Raw genomic sequence first — 22,516 nt, forward strand, 5'->3', positions numbered from 1 at the left:
TTTCTCCTGTACAAGGGTCCACCTGGAAGTTGAGAGTCAGGCTATTTTTCTTTACATTTTGTCAAAAAAAAAAATAAAATTAAAAAAATAAAAAAAAAAATCCAGAGATGAGGTTAAGTTAGTACAACTGCTAATTTTTGGTAAGGTTTATAACCACATGTAACTTAGAAGATTTATCAAACAGCTCCATTATGAAGTGGAAGGAAGCTGCCTATTACAACAGCACCACTGCCTGTGATGCGACATCGTAGATTTACTTTCTGCATTGTATCACTGCCTGTCATCACTGAATGCATTTAAGGAATCTAACACACAAATTAGACCTGCCAAATTGAACTACTCTACTTTTTGAGTTAACTTCCTGTTAATCATCAGATACTTAAAAAAAATCAGGAAACAAAAGATTTCCCTATGGTGCTATGCTCCATTTTATTGTAGTTTGAGAAGATTTTTTTTTTTTTTCCTGGCAACAAAGCTAAATGAGAAATGAAGTCTGAAACAAAACTGGAAGAATGAAGAATGCAAGCTAGCATTTTCCTTACAGATTAGGAAAAAGCAACTACAGGAACTGTGTTAGCTCAAGTACTGGAAGCTATCCTTAGCATAGAAAAACCATTCTGTGCAGGCCTGTTACCAGAATAGCACACCTATTTAGAAAACATCATTTGGCTGCAATGGGAAGCAGAGCAAAGTAGTCAACAACAAAGTCCCTGAATTCCACATCATTTTCAGTATAACAAACTACTTAACAGACACACAAGTTAGCTATCCTTCAGCAGCAAGGAGACAATACAGTAAATATTTATCACCTACTGGAAAATGCAAGAGCAGGAAACATGCAACCCAAGAATAAAGATAGAAGGATTCAAGCTATGCATCCCAGGAACTTAAAGTAATTAAGAAAAGAAACAGAGAGCTTCAAGATAAAGTATTTTAGATTCTATCAAGAAACTGCATGAATGTATTTAGGCTGTTTAGCAAAGGGTCACTGTAACAAAACACCATGTTTAATATGCAGGAAAAAGAAATTTTACCTTGTTCTTCACTCCCTTCTTTACACAGGCTAGAACTCTGTCCAAGACTTAAACTGATATCATCAGAGGTCTTGGCAGTGTCAGTATCTCCTGTAAATATTAAGAAAGAACAGTACTAGTGCTGAAAATATTAACACACAGATCTACACGCACAGAAGATTCCTCATCTGTCACAGAGCTTGTTACCCTTATTTCTTCATGCAAAGGCAGACAATGCTAGTCACAAGTTACACAAGATTTAATCTTTTGTTTTTGAGGTATATATTGCATATATACCTATTTTGTGCATAAGAACGTTTTCATTCAACTACACAGATCTCCCACAGAAGACCTGTAGAAGTATCTTAAAACCCAATGAAATTGATTTTTTTAAAAAATACAATTAGAGATATATACTTGAATGTTACTTTTTGCAATGGCTGCCAATAAAAATGATGGGTAGATTGTAACAAAATATTTATAAATGTTAAAAGTGGACAAAGAAAAAAGTGAGGATGGTAGGAAAAAAAAAAAATCAGTTTTCTTATTATCAGCTTAATAAGTACACAAAATAGCAACTTCCTATATCACAAATAATTCATCTCCTCCCTGCCAGTGAAGTTTACAATGGCTGTCCTTAGACAATATCCAGACATCTCTGATGCTAAGTAACCATAAATACTCAAGTCACTGAAACTCAGTATCAGAAGAGTCCCTGGTTAAAACAGGACTCAAAATCGTAAGTGAAAGTCCACTCAAATCAGTCTCTCAGCTCAGCAATTAAAAAATAACAGATGCTGTACAGAAAACATAGCACATGCTCCAAAATGCACTCTCTGAATGTTTTAGATGCATCATTTCCAGCTGTCAAGGTGGATTTCCTCCCACTAGTAAATTATGTCATCTTAAAAAAAAAAGTTTTTAAGATGAAGTATTTGGAAACAGCATAGTAAGCAATATTATTAAAATGCTTTCACAATGTAATTTTTAGAAGCAGCTAAAAACCTCACCTTTGATTGTTGCTGCTGTTCCCAGACGAGATAATCCAGATCCAACCTAGAAACAGGGAATTTTGTAAAAAGCTGTTGGATTACAGTGATTAGCCAACTGTATTTTTTGTTACTGCAAAGCATGCATTTGTCCATACATCTAAGGGATATTTTTAAAGACACGAAAGCTTCCAACAATACCACAGCACTGTAAAGTCATTTCTACCTCAAAACATTTCTGCCAACAGATGACAAAGCACCTAATTATGCATCCAACTACATTGCTATTTCTTTGTTTTATGGCCAACACACTTAGGCATTTTACTCCATTGATTTAAAAAACCACTGCTTCTAATCTGGACATTTTCCTTGAAAATACTTAAGGGGAAAATGAACTACTACTGTGGTGATCCACTAATAACTGCTGCCATAAAGCTGCATGTACAATGCAGTACCAATGGGTGCCTAAAATGTTTAAGGGAAACACCACGTTAATATAAAAATTCTGTTCAACTTAGTAAATACCAAGCTAAATCCAGAAGTTGTTTGCCTTGGAAGAGATGCACGCTTTCAGCAGGGTTAGCTTTGAGGTCTATCAGAGAGTTGATTCAACGATTAGAAAACCACAAGGACATTACATGTTAGTACAGGGGAAGTGGCAGCAGCACACTTCCCCTTGGTTGACGTGCTGAATAAGCTTAGATCAATTTAACCTAATCATTGGCATGGAGCTGTTGAAGCAGGTCCACAGGAGACCACAAAGACACTCAGAGCATTGTAATACCACTCCTACAAAGAAAGGCTGAGGGAACTGGGCTTGCTCAGCACAGAGAAATCTCTGGGGAGATCTCAGTCCAGCCTTCCAGTACTTAAAGGGAACATATAAACAAGATGAAGACTGACCTTTTACATGGTCTGATAGTGAATGGGACAAGGGGAAATGATCTTAAACTAAGAGAGGTGAGATTAGCTTAGACATCAGGAGAAAAATCTCTACTCAGATGGCAGTGAGGCACTGGCACAGGCCCCCAGAAGCTGCACGTGCCCCATTCACAGCCATATTCAAGAACAGCTTAGTGGAGCCCTGAGCAGCCTGATCTAGTGGGTGGCAACCCTGCCCACAACAGGGGTTTGGAAGTAGATGATCTTTGAGGTCCCTTCCAACTCTAGCTACTCTATGACTCTGTGATTTTCCTTTATCTGATTCTTCCCTCTTGTTCCTGCTAGTGCAATTTTTCTTTTAATAGCAGTTTGATTACATAGACTACAATCATCTCCTAGCAAGTAAATTGAAGTATTTATTGAGCTATTTTTAGATACTAGCTACAATCATATTCCAAGTTATATTTAATATCTATTTTCAGTCATGTTCTATGGCCAAATAGCAGACGTCCCTACCCATTTAAGAGTTTGATAGCCATTTAGGATTAGTCTGCCTTTTTATGTACATTCTGTAACCTCTAGCAAATGTTATGATGAGATGTTGCAGAGAATTTAGGCTTTCCTTTAGTAATACTTCCACCATCACCTCCCTCAAAAAACTCACAAAAAAACCAGCACGACTGACAGGTAATTAAATCTCTCAGAAACAGGATAGGCAAAGGGCATTCAAAGGCAAAATATGAACTTGAGAGATTTAAAAAAAGAAAGATGGCAACCGTGCTTTACTGTGTAATTTAAATGACACACACACAAAAGCATATTTCTAGTAATTCCTCTCTGTAAGTATACCAAATCTAACATTCTCTGAACACACATGCAGATTTTACCCAGCCAGACTGCAGCATAACTGCTTTGCTACAAAAAAATCAAAGCCTGTTTAATTAATTTTCTTCACTGCATTGCCAAACACACTTTTGTCAGTCATCTTGCAATTTTTCAAGTTTGATGATTTTTTTTTTTTTGACCCTCAGCAATACGCTGTCTACAGATGCTGTAGCTGAATGCAAATGTATCAGCACAGGAAAACTGAAAAGAACTCAGTTGCTTACTGTACACTTACCCTGCTGATGCTTCAAATTCAATCACAGGCAACTAGCAAGCACTAATTTTTATCAGTAGTTTCAACTGCATTAAAGCATGAAGCATAGAGTATGGAGCTCCTTCACATGCTTTAACACTGCAACAGTTTGGTGTGGAAAATGCTCTTAAATAAAGGCGTCTCAAAGAAACAAGAGCCCTGGTCTACTAACCTGCTCCTACATGGACCATCGCTTCCTATTCCTTGAACACTACAAACCCTACCTATGCTGCATAACAAGACATTATACAGCAAGAACACCAACATAATACTGCACTACATTATATGCTGCTAGCCAACGGAGCTAATCGGATGGACTTGTTATAATACCAAGACGAGGATTTCCCCTCCATCCAAAAATAGCTTCTGTATCCTTAACAGAATGCTGCAGTGCTCTCTGGCAGCATAACCTTACAGTCAGGACAGTCAGATCTAGTCATCCTCTGATAAGTTGGTAAAAGAAGGATGCCATATCTGGCTAATCATCACAAGCTAAATGAAAGGAACAGTACATACAGCACTGTAAAAGTCAAATACAGCAGACATAATAAAGGAACAGAACAGCTTCCCAGCGAAACCACAAAATGAACGGAGCATAATGAAGCTGTATTACAATCCAAGAAAGGCAAGTTCTTCAGCCCTTCCATCTGGAATACAGCAGCCCATATTTAGTGCCTTCCTCCTGCTCCTGCTGAGGCATCAAAATTGGGAAGATTTTGCAGAGGTAATCTAAAGATTAACAGTTTTATTATTTCTATTTCAACCATCTTTGTACTCCAGCAAATTAACTTTTTTTTTTTTTTAATGCAGAGTCTGAATCATCAGAAATAATGATGTTCAAAAAGTCATTTAGCACAGCAAGAGATAGTGGTGGATACATCCCAAGAAGAGTTAACAGAAGCCTCCTCAAAATTAATACAACTGATGCTTACCAATCAAGTGCCTAAATGACACGTATCAAACAGTTAGTTTGTGCCGTGACTTTGCAGCTGTGTTCTATCTAATGGCACACTGGTACAAAAGGGAAGACAAAAGCCTGCGACAGCAGGTCTTACTATTTATCTGACCATGTTCTGAGCCATCTTCCTAAATCAGAAGAAAGCAAGCTGAGCAGAAATCGAATACTTCCTGCTGGGACTGTAGTTTGCCTCGTAAAAGCCAGCTGTTCTTAGAAGACAGGACTGGATGAGCAGGAACTGAACAGCTCGTGCAACACCATCCCAAACAAAGCAATTAAATACAGCAGATAAGGCAGATAAGTTGCTGATCTTAGTACAATCAAATGAACGATACTAAAAATAAAAATCAGCAATGAGTAGTGGTCACAAAGCCAGCAGCAACAACTGCAAATGCTTTAATTCTTACCTGGTTGTTTGGATCTATTCCAGCATAAGAATTGCGTGAACTACAGCCAACAGGGGGAGTGGCTTCTCGAATGAACTCTGACATCTCAATTCCTCCACCAGGGTCACTAAGGGAAAGATTAAAAATAATTAACCTACCAGTTAAACACAGAAAATGTCTGACTGTGCTGAGTCATATTTAAAAAATTAGATTTAAAAACATGTTCTTGCTTTTCAAAATTCATAAGCTCAAGCATATCCCAGTACCTCAGACAAAAAGTGCTCATGTGATGGCAGAAAACTGAGGTGTAACTGTAGCAACCTATACGCTAGTACAGAAGCTGCTTGCCTTGCAACTTCACTGCCACTGGCCAGCACAAAGTATGAAGAATTAGGAACCTTAAGGGATTCTGAAATGCTGGCATCTGAAATTTTCCCAGCAAGTGAACACAGATGTTTAACTTTTGGAACATCTGTCAGCTGGAACATACAGAAATTAACTGACAGAAAAAGCACTCAATAACAGTCTTTCTAAAAGCAGGGAAAGAATTCAATTTGAAGTCATTTGCTGTTACACAGATCAAAAAGTTCTCCTTAAGTTGTACCTAGGAGCAAAATTAAGCATGGGTTAAACAAGTAGCCACATATCATCACTGAAAGCTATTGGAAAGGCAGGAAGATACAGGCCCTAAGGGACTTTGCCATCATCAGACACCAAATCATTACTTATGTAGGTCACTCTAAAATTAATGCCTCCTTTAATTTCCATGGAAACTACAACAATGCTATTTGGTACTGAAATTTCACAGCTACAAAACACTCTTTTTCAATGTTGTCTCCACTATGAGCTATGCCTTCTCCTCTGCAACAAACAAGAGCATACATGCCAGATTCAAACATCTGCATCAGTGGAGGTGACCCACTGTCACTCCTGTTGAGACATACCATCCACTGCCTCACTGTGTTCATACCCACTGTTTAGTCTCCATAAACATCCAGCACAAGTTGATTAATGTCAATGGGCACAATTTTTCCACAGGGAGGAATTCAATGCCACACCTTTGCTTCAGACACACTTCCATGTCAGACACTGTTTTACCAGACTGCCCCTCTGCTGCCATCTGTCACATGGCAACAAAACCTAAGGGAATATTGGTAGGAAAGTTCAACCTCTTCAGTCGTATCACCAATAGCCATCTCTGATGTTGTGGGCCAACATAATAAAACAGGAGGCATTACTTTTGGAGCAGCCCTCCTACCACAGAAGGACTTTCATTCAGAAGGTTTACATGCTCTACTAAGATATATATTAAGATGCAATACATATATTATAACACACATATCATAACGCCCTAATGATTTAACCATTTCAAGATTAATAAATATTACTTTCAAAGTATGTTCTAGACCAACACCATCAAATCATAATTCACCACAGTTCAGCTTATTAAAGGCAGACATTTACAAAACAGAAGTAGGCTGGTCTTGCAACAAGGCCACTCAAGTATTTTGATGGAGAAATGACACCTCCTGCTCCATGTGGAATGAAAGTAAAGATACAATTCTGTTACCTGCGGAGAACAGGACAGAAATAGGCAGAAATACAGCAGGTCTGTCTTTATATGCATCTAGTCCCATATGGTCAGACCAACAACAACTTTTTATAAAAAAAGACAAGAATATCAAAGTAGGATATTATAAAGAATCTCTCAATAGGCTAACAGACCTGAAATATCCTTTATACTGTGGTATGATGTTTCCTGTTGTAATCTCACAAAGAGATAAATCACGCTGGGGTTTGCCTCAGGAACCATTCCAAATCATACATGAATCCCCTAATCACATACCTCTACAGACTGAACATTCCTTCATCAAAGGGATAACAAAACAAAATGTCTGAAGTGAGGAATATACTTCTTAAGTAAAAAAAAATAGTCAGCTTAAGAGTCAACCAGATGTTAGCCAGCAGAACAATATGGTCCAACTTAGCAAACTGAGGAGGTGCCACCATTTTGGTATAGCTCAGCAGTGTGATATAAACATGTTGTAATTGCTTGTTGTTTACAAAGCTCTCTCTGACCTAATCTTATCAATAATGCTAAGGATGAATCAGTGGGGAAAAAAATATGCAGAATTCAGCTTCTTTACTTTCCATCAGCTTTAGCCAAACATAGTATTCCCTACGTAAACATTTTTAGAACGCTTAAGGACATAATACACAGTTAAGACTAAACTAAAAATCTACTCAATATTTAAGTTTAGGATACATTATGATGACAAATAGAGAATTAACAAATAATGCCTTTCACAAAAGACAAAGTTCCATTCTTGTTTAAATAATTTATTCAGAAACATCGCAAATGATTCAAGTACGTTCTGCAAAATAGGAAGAGCAAGTCAACAGGAATTAGCTTTCAGGCATAGATCAGGGGAGGAGGGCCAGGGTGGGGGAAGGAAGCAGTTTTGTTCTAAAATGAACCAGCAGATATCAGCACAAGCAACAATTCGATTCAACAACAGTCTACGTAGGGCGCTGTGTACCGAGGTAGCACTCAAACAAATGGATTATAACAAAAGCTACTAACAAAACAACAATAAAAGTGTCTGCAGGAAAAAAGCAGGAAGTACAGACTTCCAGGCTTAACCACTGTATGAATAGGAGATTCTAAATGCTACTGTAGCCAAGAGTCCCAGCAGTTGTCTGCTGCCATTATAGTATAGTAGCCATTTGTTCCTGCTATTAAGTCCTACAACCAGTTTCTAACAGGTTGATGACTTCATACCCCAGAGCAAGTGCTACACTTACCAGATTGCAAGTAATCAAAGAAACAGAAGTAACCAGACAAATTGAGAAGACTGAGTAAACTATGCCCAGCTACGTACAACCAAAACTGCAATAAAAGAGGCATCCAGAACCTGCACATTTACTACATGCAACTGTGAGCATGTCAGAGTCCAACTGAAAGTCTGAAGAGACTGCTAGCCTACGGGAATTCAGAAGTTTAATAACTGACTTAGGCTGATTAGCTGAAGAGGTCTAATGTTCAGACAATGACTTTCAGGGAGAATTTAGAACAGCTCTGACATCAGGACAAAGCAGAGGAAGGGTCTCATTCTTCATCTGTTGGACACCTTCCTTTGTCAGTAGACTATCTTTTTGCTTCCTTCTATCCTTCAGAACCACTACATTGTTCTTGAAGTACACGTGATTTAGAAATATAGGAAGAACATCCTTTAGGAAGACAACATCTTCAGGTAAGCTGGGTAAGGGGTTAAAAACCCTCACCATTAACCTCCTCACTTACTGATTTCTGCTAGTACTGACACAATAAGGAAGACATTCATAATCCCAAAAGCAAGACTGCAAGTTAAATGTTTAAAGATATGTACATGGATCCACTGATACCTAACAGACTCCAGCACAATTCCTTTCAGTGCAGGATTAGGAGTTTGCATTCCCATTATTCATTTGTTTTAATGAAACCTCACAAGAGGTAAAACATAACTAACACCACACTACCATAAAGTCAGCAATTGCACGAGAAGTGGGTGGATCTGCATGTGGTAAAAAAAACCCTTATGCCCACTCTGTGCTACAAGGGCAGAATTAAAAACTAAACAAAACCCCACATACACACACTCATCAGAAAAGATTTTCTACTACTCTTCTGATTTAACTTAGTACACTAAAACCTTGCCCTGTATCTCCTCTACTGGTTTGAACATTACCCCAAAGTTCTCGTGAGCTTCCAGGTAAAGATTAGAATATACTGCACATCCCGCTGACCAAAAAGTAACTTTGTAATTTCTGCACTGACCTTGTTCCCAGTTCCAGTTAAGAGACCTGAGAGTGGGAACACGGATCATATGAAAGTAAATGAAACTTCAGTCAGCAAGCAGGACGCATGCCAAACTAAGCTCAACATCTGAGCTCACAAATACTCATAATGTAGTAAATTGGCCCACACCAGCTGGTCCTCAGAAAAAACAGAACATCCAAAACAGCCACAAGTAATTCAGAATACCTGTACAAAGAAGTCCTTGCCAAGCCCTGGAAACCCTTGTGGAAGCAAAACCTACACAGCTTAGAAACAAAACGAAGAAGAAAGTCTACGGATCACATCTAACATATGCAGTAGCAAGGCTGCATTTAAGCAGAAAAGACCACTAGTTTACTTTCATGAATGTTGTTAAGCAGAATAGGCATTAGCATAGATTTAGGGTAGCACTGCACCAAAAGAGAACAATACATTTTTAGTAGGAAGTATGGTGATCTAAAAGGAGTTACAATTAAAATCAGTGGGTTCAGTTACCAAACACTGAATGGAAAGATGGTCAGGTTATAAATGATTGATACAAGAAGTTAATATATACCAGCTTTAAAGGAAATGAAGACAGATTTCGCTAATAATACTAAAGCTGAGCACAGATACAGAAGAACATAAGACTCACTCTGTGGAAGCTACTCCATATGCACAAGGAAGTCCTTTCACTTCTATCCCGGACATTTTAAATACCACCACATCAACTTTTAAACATCCTGACAGACAGAGTAAGAAGCTTTTGTTGATTACAGCTCCTTATAGCATGTGCCTCCATTTAAACGTTTCAGGCTTTTGTGTTGGGTTGGTCTTTTTTTTGTTTCCTTTTAAAAACTAAAAAAAACACGGTAGGACAGTATACCAATTCCCTCACTCTGAAAACAATTCGTGAATAATAGCCAGAAACACAAAGGAAAGGTCTTTAAAAAACTAACAATTCAAGACTCAATTTCATGTGGTCTAACTGTTAAGGGGTCCTCAGTTACGTGGAGTTTGGCAGAGGCTTTGATAATAGAGCTCATAATACATACTGACTTCAAACAGCCTTGCTGATGAGTAATCTTTTGCTCTTTTTTCCTCTGCATAGCCTGGTCAGAGAAGGGAAATCTCTTTTGATGATGGCAAAAGCAAAGATCTGTTGGAAGTGATAATTTCCCATTGACAATGTTTCAGAGTCATCTTCACTACTGAGCTGAACAATTTCAGAATTTCAGGTTCACAGGACAGTGTTCTCCTGAATCAAGCCTACAACTAGAGTGAAGTATTGTACGTGACCAGCTTTGTAAAACTAAGCAAACTAAATTCAGATTAGACACTTCTTTTATCACTAAAAACTTCAGTAAGTATTTGACAGCTAGATTTTTAAAACCATGTCTACTGCTGAAATAATATTACGAGTTCTGGTTGCATTCACCATGTATTTAGCAACCTAAAGAGCACACATTTTCCACATTGTTGTCTCAGTGCTTCCAACATCTTCCAACTCCTTTAAAAAAAAAAAAAAAAAAAAAGGAACCAGAAAGTTGACATAAAATCATCATTTCAAACTACAATGTAAAAAGGCTTTTTTTTTTTTAATTAGACTTATTCAGTCTTTCAAAAATCACAGAAGTCAGTATCCATATTCTTGAGTGTTTCTTTCATCCACCATTCCAGTTACACATCTGATAAAGACATAACTCTTAAACATTTCGAGCAGTACACAAACATTGACAGAGACCTTACCTGGGCCCATTGCTGTCTTTCCTCTTGGCTGAAGCACTGCTTTGTTCTGTTTTTGCACCCCTGTCCATACGCTCATTGGCATTCCTCTCCACAATTTCTCCCTCATCCAGTGCCCTGTGCAAACGGTAGTTCACCATCTTCAAAACGATAAAGAGCGCTGCTATTACTGGGCAGTACACAGCTACTATCATCATGGAAGAAGGAAGGGCCTTTCAAAAAGAAGAGCAGAAGAAGTGTTAGTGAACATAAGTTCAAATATTCACAAGAAGCATACTTACCAGCTACCCATAGTTCAACAATTTCCTTCATCCTGAAGATATTAACCTCTGTTTTCAGCAAGATTTGTGAAGCCATGCACATACAGTCTAAACCTTGCATGGAGACTATTAGCAGTTCAGCAAGATAAAAGAAGTTTGACTGCAAAATACCAAAGCACCACAGCAGCATGCTAAGTAAACCTACGATTTGAGTTTGAAAAGCAAATTTAACTTTCTCTTTTTTTTTTTTCCTCCAGGCTTTTGGAATGTAGTACTTAAACGAGGAGACTTACAGCTAGCATCTCTATTATATCACGATATTTCCAATTATATTTCATTCACACTTCAAGACTAAACCAAACAAGTTAGACCCTGTTTTAAGATCAGTACACCAAACCAATTCCAGGGTTTTTTTGAAAGAAAAGAAAGCCAGTTTGACAGCATTGTAGATGAGAGCAAACTACTTAGACTAGATGTTTTGATTTAGCTTTGCCAGTTTCCAACAGCTACTCTTACACGACAAGATACTTATCAGTCATGAAAGCCTAACTTCTCCTCACTCACATACAAAAAAGGTCAATTTACAATGGCTCACACTGTTATGCAGCAGTCCACACTAATCCACAATATCACATCCTATAAGGGTTATTTATGCTAGACAGTTACATGCCCACAGATAGACAGCCAACGCAGGTGCTTTGATGAGAATTTTTCAGTTGTGACAGAGGTGGACAAAAGCCAAATAAAAAGCCTCAGTTCTAAATTCAACTTCTGAAACTCCTCTAAACTAAGACCTCACATCCAGCTTTTGCTGAGACTCACGAGGCTTTTACAGACCAGTCATCGCAGCAACAGGTATTAAGTGAAGTCTGACCTCTGTTGAAGACAAGCGTACGGCATACTAGTCAAACTTCCACTTCAAGGCTTTATCCCTTCTCATTCACCTGTTAGTTGTACTAGTACTTTGGTCCAGTCACTTAACAAAATGAGATATTAACGCAGTGTTCATCCACAAATACATCAATTCCATCACCAAAACAAGAATCTGTACACTCAAGTACTGTCACATCATTGCCCTTTGCCCAGCTGACGGCACAGTTTGATACGAAATTCTAAACATTCAGAAGTGTATATATATAGATGTGTGACAATCAGAATTAAATAGCATTTGATATCCAGCACAAACATTAGTTCAATAGATGAGACAATTAAGTGAACTGCCTTATTAGGTTTCCTATTGTGAGGCTAATTCCAGCTTGCTTCATACCGCTGGTCACTCACGCTTTATAAACATCAGCAACATAGGCACCTTCACAGCAATCAAAGTTTCATGCATGTCTTGCAGAAATAGAGAAACACAAGCAGAGAATAGGACAGAAAGTCTCCTATATTTATATAGAGCCACTTTTAGTCATTTCAAAGAGATCTGATTAAAACATGAAGATTCCTACAGATTTAAGAGAATATTTGTCCTGAAAGAGCCATGAGTAATTCAAGCTCTGACTTAAGCAAAAACACTGACTAGATCTCTGAATACAAGATACTTTACTAACAAAGGGGAATAAAACAATAAGAATTTCTTAATATTGTATCAATTGTGAACTTCAGTGGAAAACCCATCCCTAATCTGACTGTTCACATTCTGGCAGGAAGCAAAAACCATCAATTAATACAACATTTCTTAAGTCAAATATATGAATGAGCGTAGAACCAATTAGAAGAGAGGTTACTTATTCTGATCTCTTCTCTTTAAGAGCTCGAGTTTAACCTACATTACACCCTCAAAAACAAGTCTGAATCTAACATACCATTTGAAGCAGGACAGGCAAACAAAGTTGGGGTATGTTAACTTAGATTTCTGTCTGCCATCTTTCATGATCAAGACTGGACAAGATTAATGGATAGGGGAAAACTCACTTAACAAGCACCACCTCAGGAGAAGAAAGAGGAAACAATTTTAAATACAGCATCAACAAGCAGCCAGGAGCCACGATGACAGTGACACCCATAAACCCTGGAGCAACACAAATGTTTCCTCAAAAAAATGCAATGCTTCTGAGAACTTGAGAGGCAGCAAGTTTCATGCAGGCATAGGCACGCGCATAAGCTCTGGCAAAATGTTTAAGCTTCCTGTACATGCTAAGCAGTCTGCTACCAAATCACAAACATGAGTTCAATTGGCCTCTCCTTCACAAGCACCCAGTGTTCTGAAGCCATTACTGCAATCAGCTTAACACTAAATGACAAAAGTACAGACACGGGGCTAACTCTATTTGGAGAGCTCTTCAGTTTGTCCCCTTCATCCATCAGGGATTAAGTCACACACTGCATGCAGTTCACCCTGTGGAATGCAAAATCTACACATTCTGTTGTGCAAAGGGAAGCTCTGAGAATAAGTTAGAAAAAACCATAGAAAATGAATGTAGCTTGAATTAAACCCAACAAAGAATTAAACTGTACATTTTATCCCTCCCCACGTCCCCTTTCTACAGGATTGCAGAGAGCTAGGATTCATGCAATGAATTCGTATTTTTCATTCCTTGTGTTTATTCAGTCTTGCTCCTCTCTGGATAGGATGTATATTTTGTGAATAGAATAAATTTGAGCACATCCTGCACACTCTACTGTACAATCATACTTCACATTAAGGTCTTATGCTGTGGTACAGCAGTACTACCCATGGTGCCAGCAATTCATCCACATTCCAGCCTCAAGAAATCTAGTGAATTTAAGCCAACCTAAACCACTGGTACCTTCTCCATTCTACTTTGCCAAAACTTGGAAACATTCAGCTTCTATGCAGGGTTTTTTCTCCATGAGCCAGAACAAGTTAAAGTAACATTATTGATCGCACCAGGGTAGCTTTAGACTGGACATTAGGAACAAATTTCTTCATGGATAGGGGGGTAAAGCACTGGAACAGGCTGCCCAGGGAAGTAGGAGTCTCCACCCTTGGAGGTATTTATGAGATGCCTGGATGTGGCACTAAGGGACATGGGTTAGTAATGGCCCTCAGTAGGTCAGGCTGACAGCCGACTTGACAGCGATGGTCTTTTCTAACTTCAATTATGCTATGATTCTATTTTGAGCTGCTCTTGACATTTTACCACATTTGAGGAGACCTGAGTAACTGAGTATCCTACACAATATCATCTTCAAGATTGTAACAGGAATGCTCAAGTCCTACAAATGTACAGCTAGGTCTCATTTCAGTTGTTTTCACAAGTAAGCAAGCACCATTTTTAATCAGGCCCAGACAAAAACCTTGTTAGAGCTTGTTTTCAGACCAGTTATAAAGCTGTAGCTGCAACAGCATTCCAAAGAATTTCTCATTTTACTGCACATCCCTACAGTCACTTCCATTAGCACCAAAAGAAAGAGCACACTGAACAGCACTAGTCACAATTGAAGCTCTCACAGGAGAGAAGAAAGAGATAGACGTGACCATACAGAATCTGCCTGCTTTAATTACATTCTGTTGAAAACATCAGTCACCCAATGTTTGAATAAGTCAAATAAATAATTAGACAAACTAGAAGCTAAAAGCATTTCCCTGTACCTTAAAGGGAAGTCATGTAGCATTATCAAAAAGTCGAGGAGGAGAGGAATGGAGAAGATACAGACTTTCTACCACCTTTCCCTTTGAAGGTACTTTCAAAAATGTCTACCTTTCAAGACAACGTGATACCCATACCATCTACGTGAACTGATCGCAAAATAATCAGACTCATCAAGCCTATCTCTTCCTCACTTTTCACCTACACAATAAAAACTATTTACAGAAAGTAAAGAACTGCACTCAGATTTTACTCAGAAGAACACTTATTATAGACATTATCTGGGGTGTTCTTGAACTCAATTCGCAAGTCTGCTGCACTATCACCTCATTATCAGTGAAAAGCATGATTCTGCCCTCTGCAACAGATTGTGAGCTCCTATAACCAGGTGGCCCAGTAGAATGCTATCTTTAATTGGCAATCAGCGGTCTACCAGTATAGTTTTCAAAACACTAAGATATAATGCAAAGGGGATTGTAAGAGTTACAAAAGAAGTAAGAATAAACAAGTAGTGAACAAAGTAAGATACAGGACTGCAGTTACATTGTTTCTGCTAACTACTGGCTGTAAGGCCACCTCAGCTGTATCAGGGTAGGAAACACTTAAGCGCTCCTAGATTCCAGTCATCAACCTAGAACAGAAAAGAATCATAGAATCACCAAGGTTGGAAAATACTTCTAAGATCATCCAGTCCAACCATCTACCTATCGCCAATATTTCTTACTATACCACGTCCCTCAGTACAACATCTAAACATTTCTCCAACGTCTCCACGGTTGGTGACTCCACCACCTCCCTGGGCAGCCCATTCCAATGCCTAACCACTCTTCCAGAAAAGTATTTTCTAACATCCAACTTCAATCTCCCTAGTGCAACTCGAAGCCATTCCCTCAGATCCTAATGCTAGTTACATGAAAGGTTGACTCCCACGCCACCACAACCTCCTGAAGGGTAGCTGTCGAGAGCAATAAGGACATCTCAAGTCTCCCCTTTTCCAGACTGAACAATCTAGTGGTCTAAGCAACATCAGACCATTAGCTATGGGCCTTTAAAATATTCCCACTTAAACTGCAAAGATGTCTGTATCTTGAGTCAGCATTTCAAATGCAAAAGCACAAGGAACCAGAGAAAATTTCATGCCATCATAGGTTGTGCTGCACATTTATGAAGAATTAAAGACACTTTCACGGATCTCTGCAAAGCTTTAGCTAGACACTACAGATATGATGAAGCTTCCCAATTATTTTCAAAAGAGAGGTGTAGGTGTTAGCTGTTAAGAACATTCATACCAAAGTCTTTCAATCCAAATCAGATTTTATGTCTTTGCATAAAGGTGACATCAATCAAGCTTTCATTCAACAGTAACAGTTGCCTTGTAAAACACTCCAAAGACCAAGCATATTGAAGTCAGTATTTTATAGTATCATATCAGAGAAGAAGAAAAGACTATCCAGGAACAGCAGGTCTAGTTCTGTCACCATTGTTTGTTTATTAAGAGCCAAGGCCCTTAAGAATTGCTGATATCTGGAAGCACATTCAGTAACAAGTCACGCAGTATTTTGACAAAAACCTCAAGTGTATGAATGAAGCTTCTGGTAGCCAAGAAACTACGTGTAGCTTAGAGCAACATGAGAAAAGTAGGTTCTCAACATATATTTTAGTACTTAAATTCGGTTTAAGAAACAGTATCCATCTCAGAAATTCCTCCTAAGAAGACTTACATGGAGCTAAGTATTTATGACCTACTTCTGTAACTATGTACACAAAGCAGGAAATCGAATACCTATTAAGTGAACTGTTGTGTAAATGAGCCTGACTTTGACAGACAACCTCTGTAGGTATGAGCCCATCACCCCAAGCAAGGTACAGTCCTGGCTCCTCTTAACTCACTGGCAAAGTTCCCCGGCTGCCAGAGCCAAGACTTCATTCCCTTCTGCGCATGTGGTGGGGCTGAAGCAGCATTCCAACCAGGGGAAGCGCCTTGGCAGCCTCCTCTCTTCCCCTCCTCCTTGCAACAGTGATGCACAACACTGGCCTCTCAATTTAGGGTATCTTTGTTCCAACTCGACCACTATATTTTGCAATCCGGCTGTACCATTTCCTCATGTTGTAGCATATTTGCTTTTCCTAGCTTGAGTTTTGAATTAGACTACAAAAAAAAAAAAAAAAAATTGGCTCTTATGACAGATATGCAGAATAAGCACAGTTGAGCCTGTTACTGAATCCAACTATCAAAACAGGATAGATTCAACTACTCTAGAAAACAGTATTTTCGCTTGTATGCTGCCAAGCCACAGATCCAAGAGTACACATCTACACAGCTTCACTTAGGCATACATTTCTCCTTGATTCCTTGTTATCTACGTTTTCTTCCCAAACAGGCAAAGTGTACAGACACATACCAGAAACAGAAGTATCCTGACCTGCAATACAGATACTTACATGCACGTATCTGTGTCCTCCACCAATGATGCAGAGCCCACGCTTTCACACGCCCATTCTCAGAAGGCAGACAGATCAGGGAGCAAGAAAGGCAAGCTGAATTTGACTGCTAATTCCTTCTACTGGTTTGCACCATACGCTACACACATCAACCCTATAAGCAGTGGATACATATGCCAAGCAACACAGATACACGGTACAGCTTCCTCACAAAGATCACTACCAGATTCCATACTGAAGATACAGAATACACAGAAAAAAAAAAAAAAAAAAGAAAAAAAAGACTAGCAGTGCTTGGTGCAATAAATCAAGTCTTTAAGCAATAAGTGCATTACCATACCCTAAAGAGATAGTTTCCCATTTTTATTTGAAGTTAAATACTTGGAAAAAAAAGCGATCAGTTTACCATCAGATTCATTTAGTCTTGAGAATCAGCTACAGGCAAAGTTTATAAGGGATCCCACTGCCTTTGTTACTTCAAAATGACTAATGAGCACCTACACTTACTGCTACCCTAATGCATCAAATCAAGAATGTGAACTTGGAATTTCTTACATGAGAAAGCTTCATACGTAATGTAAAACCAATCAGCACTTTAACCCTTTATATATTTTTTAAAACACTAATGGATGCCTGCCAGCAACAAGTCATTTGAAACGAGCTTAGAAACTCCCTCCTACAAACCAGTAAGTCACACTCAGAATTCAGATTACAGTTACCTAAGACTTCTTAGTGAGTTCTGCTTATTTATCTATGTCCTACAGCCACTCAACATTTACACCTTTTTCTTCTAAAAACAGCTTAAGAGATGCTAAAGAACTAAGATGACCATCACAGTCCTGCCTGTTTAGTTTATGTCTAGACAACACTTAAACTGCACAGGGTGGAAAAAGGGAAAACAGCCAAATATGATTCAATCTGCTTCAACTTGTGACTAATCTCTCTACTTATTCTCAGGGAAGTTGGCACATGTTGCATCTTTAACTTGTCCTGAGCTATGAAGCAAGAGAACTTCTCTGACCTCAACAAAACCTGATGCAGCTTGCTTTTGCCCATCTTTTCCCTTTACACAAGAAACATATTTGAGTAATACTGAAGTTTACCCTATAGCACAGGCAAGTGAAGATTAACTGCTGCTTTGAGATCAGCAGGAGATTCAGTGTAAGTTCATATTGATCAGCCATCAGACCTACTTACAATAAAAACCATACACACCCTCCAATGCCTCTGTGCGTGCAGCATATAGCTCACCTTTACGTGCAGACTTCTCAGAAAGAGAGTGCTTAGTAGGAAGTTTCACCTAGCTGTTGTCATGTTAGTTTTAGAAGCGTTGTCACATTAGTTTTAGAAGCAGTTCTCCTCAGCCTGCAGTTTCCTTACCAGCAGTATAAAGTTTTCAAACAAAAAGCCCTGTAGTTACTGTTTCCAACACAGAAACATGAATTAAGAGCTAAGCATAGAGGGCTGTGAATCTCCTCTTCTACAGCAACTATTTCTTAGCATGAAGCATCTCACACTGCCATTTTACAAACTGCTTTTTAACCCAAATAAATGCCTCACCTAAGAGCTCTATATTTCTACGACTGCATTCATGCTGAGTTTCTCCAAGGTTTCATTCACTAATTCTCAATTTTTTCACAAGCTCTTCAGTTGTCAAGAGCATTCAGACCAGGCAGACTCACAAACTACAAGACTGGTCACACAACGCTCTGAATGATCACGCTGTTCCTCTGAGAAATCTGAAGCAAAATATTTATACTCCATAAGCTGCATATAACTTAAATGGAGAGACAAGCACCAGTCAACAGGAAACTGCCTCCTTCTCTCACAACTGGTCATACCTTTGCTGCATCTGTTCCAAGTCCAAATGTCAAGGGAACACCTAGGTTTAAAGGTCAGTATTATTTTTTTTAAATAGCTTTGATCAAAGCATCAGGTATGTTCAACAAGGATTCTCCCAAACTGGCTTTCTAAAGTTTGCGTACAAGTGAAATACCAAAGGAACTTTTCACCACGGTGCAGAGACAGTGCCAGCCAGCACACCGTGCTGCGGCTCGATGAACTTTTACGTAATATCCTGACGGCCATCCCTTCCCGCTATCGAAAGCGATGAGAGAAAGCGATAGAACTGTCAGCCAGAAATACAGGTTCTATCCGAGAGCTTTCACTGTAATCGGGCGTTTTCCGGCGCTTCCAGGAGGCCGACGGAGCCATGCCCACTTTAGAGATGAGGAAGCCGAAGCCGACGGAGCAGCGGCGGAGACGGAAGCGCGGCCGCCCCGCGGGCCGCAGCCAGCACTCCCCGCACTCCCTCCGACCGCCACCCCCGGCCCAGGCGCACCGGGGCCGCCCGGTGGGGGCACGCCGCGGCAGCGGGGCGGGCGGCACGGCGGGCAGGGGGCGCGCGTGCGGCGGCCCCGCGGTCCTTCCCGCCCCCCCCGGATCCCCCCCCGTCGCGCTCAGCGCCCGCCCCCCGCCGGGCCCGCCCGCCCCGAGGCCCGGGGGGCCCCGCTCCCGGGGCGGCCCGCGCTCACCATGTAGAGGGTGAAGGGGAAGCCGAGCAGGAAGAGCCACAGGTAGAGGTGTAGCGCGTTGACCCCGGCGCCCTGGTGCGGGTCCTGGTACCAGCCGCCGCTCAGCGCCGCCCACACGCCCTGGCGCAGGATCTGCAGCACCTGGGAGCCCATGGCGGCCCCGCTCCGCCGAGCCGGCCCCTCTCTATCCGCCCTGGGAGCCCGGGCAGAGCCGCGCACCGCCCGCGCTCCGCGACAGCCCGCACGGCCGCAACCGCAACCGTCGCCGCCGCCGCCTCCCCAGCAACGCCGCCGCCATCTTATGTCCGGGCCCCGGGCCGGCCGCCCGCCCCCGCGCCGCCGATAGACCGGCAGCCCTTGCGGCAGGGGACGCCTACCCCGCTCTCTGTCGCCGGGGAGGGAGGGACAACGCTGCGGGGGCGGGGGCAAGCAATACTGCGCCTGCGCGCGGCCGTCCCGCCGCCTCCATCGCCCCCGTGGTGGCCGCAAGCGCCTCCTGGCGGCGTGGAGGAGGGCGACGCTGCGGCCGTTAACGCGGCGCTTCTTCGGCGCCCGAACCCCAACCGTAGGGCCCCGCTGCTGGCGGCGACTTCCCTGGGCTCTCCGGACGTTACAGAACCCGGGATTCCTCTCTAGCCCGGCCCCAGGGCAGCTCACGAGGCTTCTGCGTTGACAGCTTAGGACTCCGTCCATTTTCTAGAGCTACAGCCACTCAGGGCTTTTCTTCCCCTCAGGCAGTGGCACCAAGGCACGGTGATACCGTGGAACGATTGGAAAAGCCCTTCGGGATCATCACGTTCCGTGGTGAACACTTGAGGTGTCTAAGGTTGAAGGACACCACTTGCTGTTGTCAAGACCCAGTTTCACCAAACACCCCCGGCGCCTGTCACAGCCTGTTCCCAAAGCATTTAAAGAAAACACAGTTGTTTGGATTTCTCTCCAGCTTTTGCCAAGAAAAATGGCAACTCAGCTTCTAGATGAATCTTTTTATGGTAGGCTGCTGGTGACCAACACGGCCTGGGTTTCAAAGCTTTTCCTTTACGTACATCCCCAAAGCCATGCACCAGGTAGAAAGAAACAGATGAGGGAAAGACTTTTGAGAGCAATGCCAAGCAAGGAAGGGGGGATGTCAACTCATCCATAGGGACTGAAGACATAATGTTGAAGATTGTTCATTAAATTTCCTAACTCCAGTCATAATTGTGTGAAAAGTAGCTTTGAAGGCATGCTTCAAAGAGATACTGTCTCTGCTACAGCAGAAAAATCCCACCCTGGTTCTGTCCTGAACCCCATTTCCTCTCCCTCTCAACCGGTTCAAGAGCGAGAGCTCACAACCTTCTAGGCGTCTGCTGAGGAGGAACTGCAGCGCTCAACACCCAAACAACCAGTAATGACTCATGATGAGCATACATTTGGGCCTGTGTTTTCAAGAGACTGTGCTACTGGCACAGTCTCCCCACTGTTTTCCTCCCAATAGTTAGGTAGCCAATAGCAGCATCTGGTTATTCTTGGAAAACCAGAAGACAGAAGAGACTGACTCAAAACAGATGTAGATGATCTATTTTTTTTTATTTTTTATTTTTTTTAATTTTTTTTGTTTCCCCAGCAGGAAAGTAAGGAGAAGGAATGGATGCAAAACCCCAACCATGATAGCTCTCTTCTCAGTATAAACAAACAAGTTTTTAACTTTATGGTTTCAAGGAGCACATTTTTGAATATGTGGCTGCTCAAATTGAAAAGGAACTTTTTAAAAATTATGTCATACACTGTTGAAGTAGAAGCAGAAAGAAGGATGTATAAGGGGAGGGGAAGAAAAACAACAAAAACAAACCCAAGGAACAGAAAAGCTTAATGGATATTTTTCATGGGTGAGGAGGGAGTATTCCTTCTGCTGGGACAAAGCCAAGCACGACAAGCATCACCACTTACTGTAGGCTCAGAAGAAAAAAGAAGAAAATCAAACAAACAAAAATAACCTCACAAACTATGAAGCCTTCACTCCATCATACGCCAAAACACCTTTTAGAATTACAAACACAGCTGTTAAGAGATGAAGTTCTTAGGATGTGTTATCCATAAATACACTGTGATAATGTAGCCATCAGGATTATGAAGTGTTAGTTCTTCCAGCAGCTGTTTCATTAATGTTACATAAAAGCTGTTCACCTTCTCCACAAAAAGAGGAAAGAAGGATAGCATTCATTAATAATGTGTCTGAAGGCTGCTAAACACAGTAAAAACATTTATGCTTCTGTTTAAGGGCCATTGATTGAATCTGGAGAGATTAGCCTCAGCCTTACAGTAATGATTCGTGTTAAACAGAATCCCTGTGTGACAGGCTGGAATTCCCTAGCCCTGCTCCTGCAATATTACTGGCTCAACCGTGATGCACAGCAGCATAACCTAGTTCAGCACAGATAGCCCTGCTCAAGAGAACTGGATCCTGGGAGTATTTAGACTGAGTCAAGTAAAATAAGCAACAGAATCTGATGTGCATGAGAGGACAATTAAATCCCATTGTTCAGCTACTTAAATGCACGCAGGCTGAAAACATTAGGACACAAGAAGGGAAATAATATCGGAATCCAACCATGCTTGAAGGTAAAACTGATAATGAACTTAGTTGTAGGCATCATTAACAAAGTAAGGAAAAAAATTATGATTAGCTTTTCAAGGAAACAAACAAAGCCCATCTAAAACAGCTTAAGAAAAGTGCATAGAAACAGTGCACCTGAATAGAAAGCAGCAGGAATACTCTCAGACTATGTATTGAGCCTCTGCAATCCAACAAATAACTGGCTTATCTTCTGTGCTC

The 22,516-nt window shown here is 40.8% G+C and overlaps 1 protein-coding gene across 11 annotated transcripts in view; it reads right to left on the minus strand.

Annotated features, from left to right (window-relative positions):
- The window catches only part of PCNX1 (pecanex 1), an 86,791-nt gene extending 66,791 nt beyond the window's left edge, over positions 1 to 20,000 (minus strand). For 3 of the 11 annotated variants that reach the window (XM_052693636.1, XM_052693637.1, XM_052693635.1), the window contains exons 1-5: positions 19,702 to 20,000; positions 10,912 to 11,120; positions 5,388 to 5,493; positions 2,024 to 2,069; positions 1,035 to 1,124 (exon numbers count right to left, since the gene is read on the minus strand). In XM_052693636.1, coding sequence (XP_052549596.1) covers positions 1,035 to 1,124; positions 2,024 to 2,069; positions 5,388 to 5,493; positions 10,912 to 11,120; positions 19,702 to 19,854 — 604 coding nt within the window. In that variant the 5' untranslated portion in view covers positions 19,855 to 20,000. Of the gene's footprint in view, positions 1 to 1,034; positions 1,125 to 2,023; positions 2,070 to 5,387; positions 5,494 to 8,171; positions 8,310 to 10,911; positions 11,121 to 19,701 lie in introns of those variants that run through there. The other 8 variants (XM_052693641.1, XM_052693639.1, XM_052693638.1 and 5 more) reach the window with 5 other exon arrangements.
- Positions 20,001 to 22,516: the final 2,516 nt, after the last annotated feature.

This window comes from Tympanuchus pallidicinctus, unplaced genomic scaffold (assembly GCF_026119805.1).
Source record: "Tympanuchus pallidicinctus isolate F22 unplaced genomic scaffold, pur_lepc_1.0 scaffold3, whole genome shotgun sequence".
In the NCBI taxonomy this organism is placed as follows: domain Eukaryota; kingdom Metazoa; phylum Chordata; class Aves; order Galliformes; family Phasianidae; genus Tympanuchus; species Tympanuchus pallidicinctus.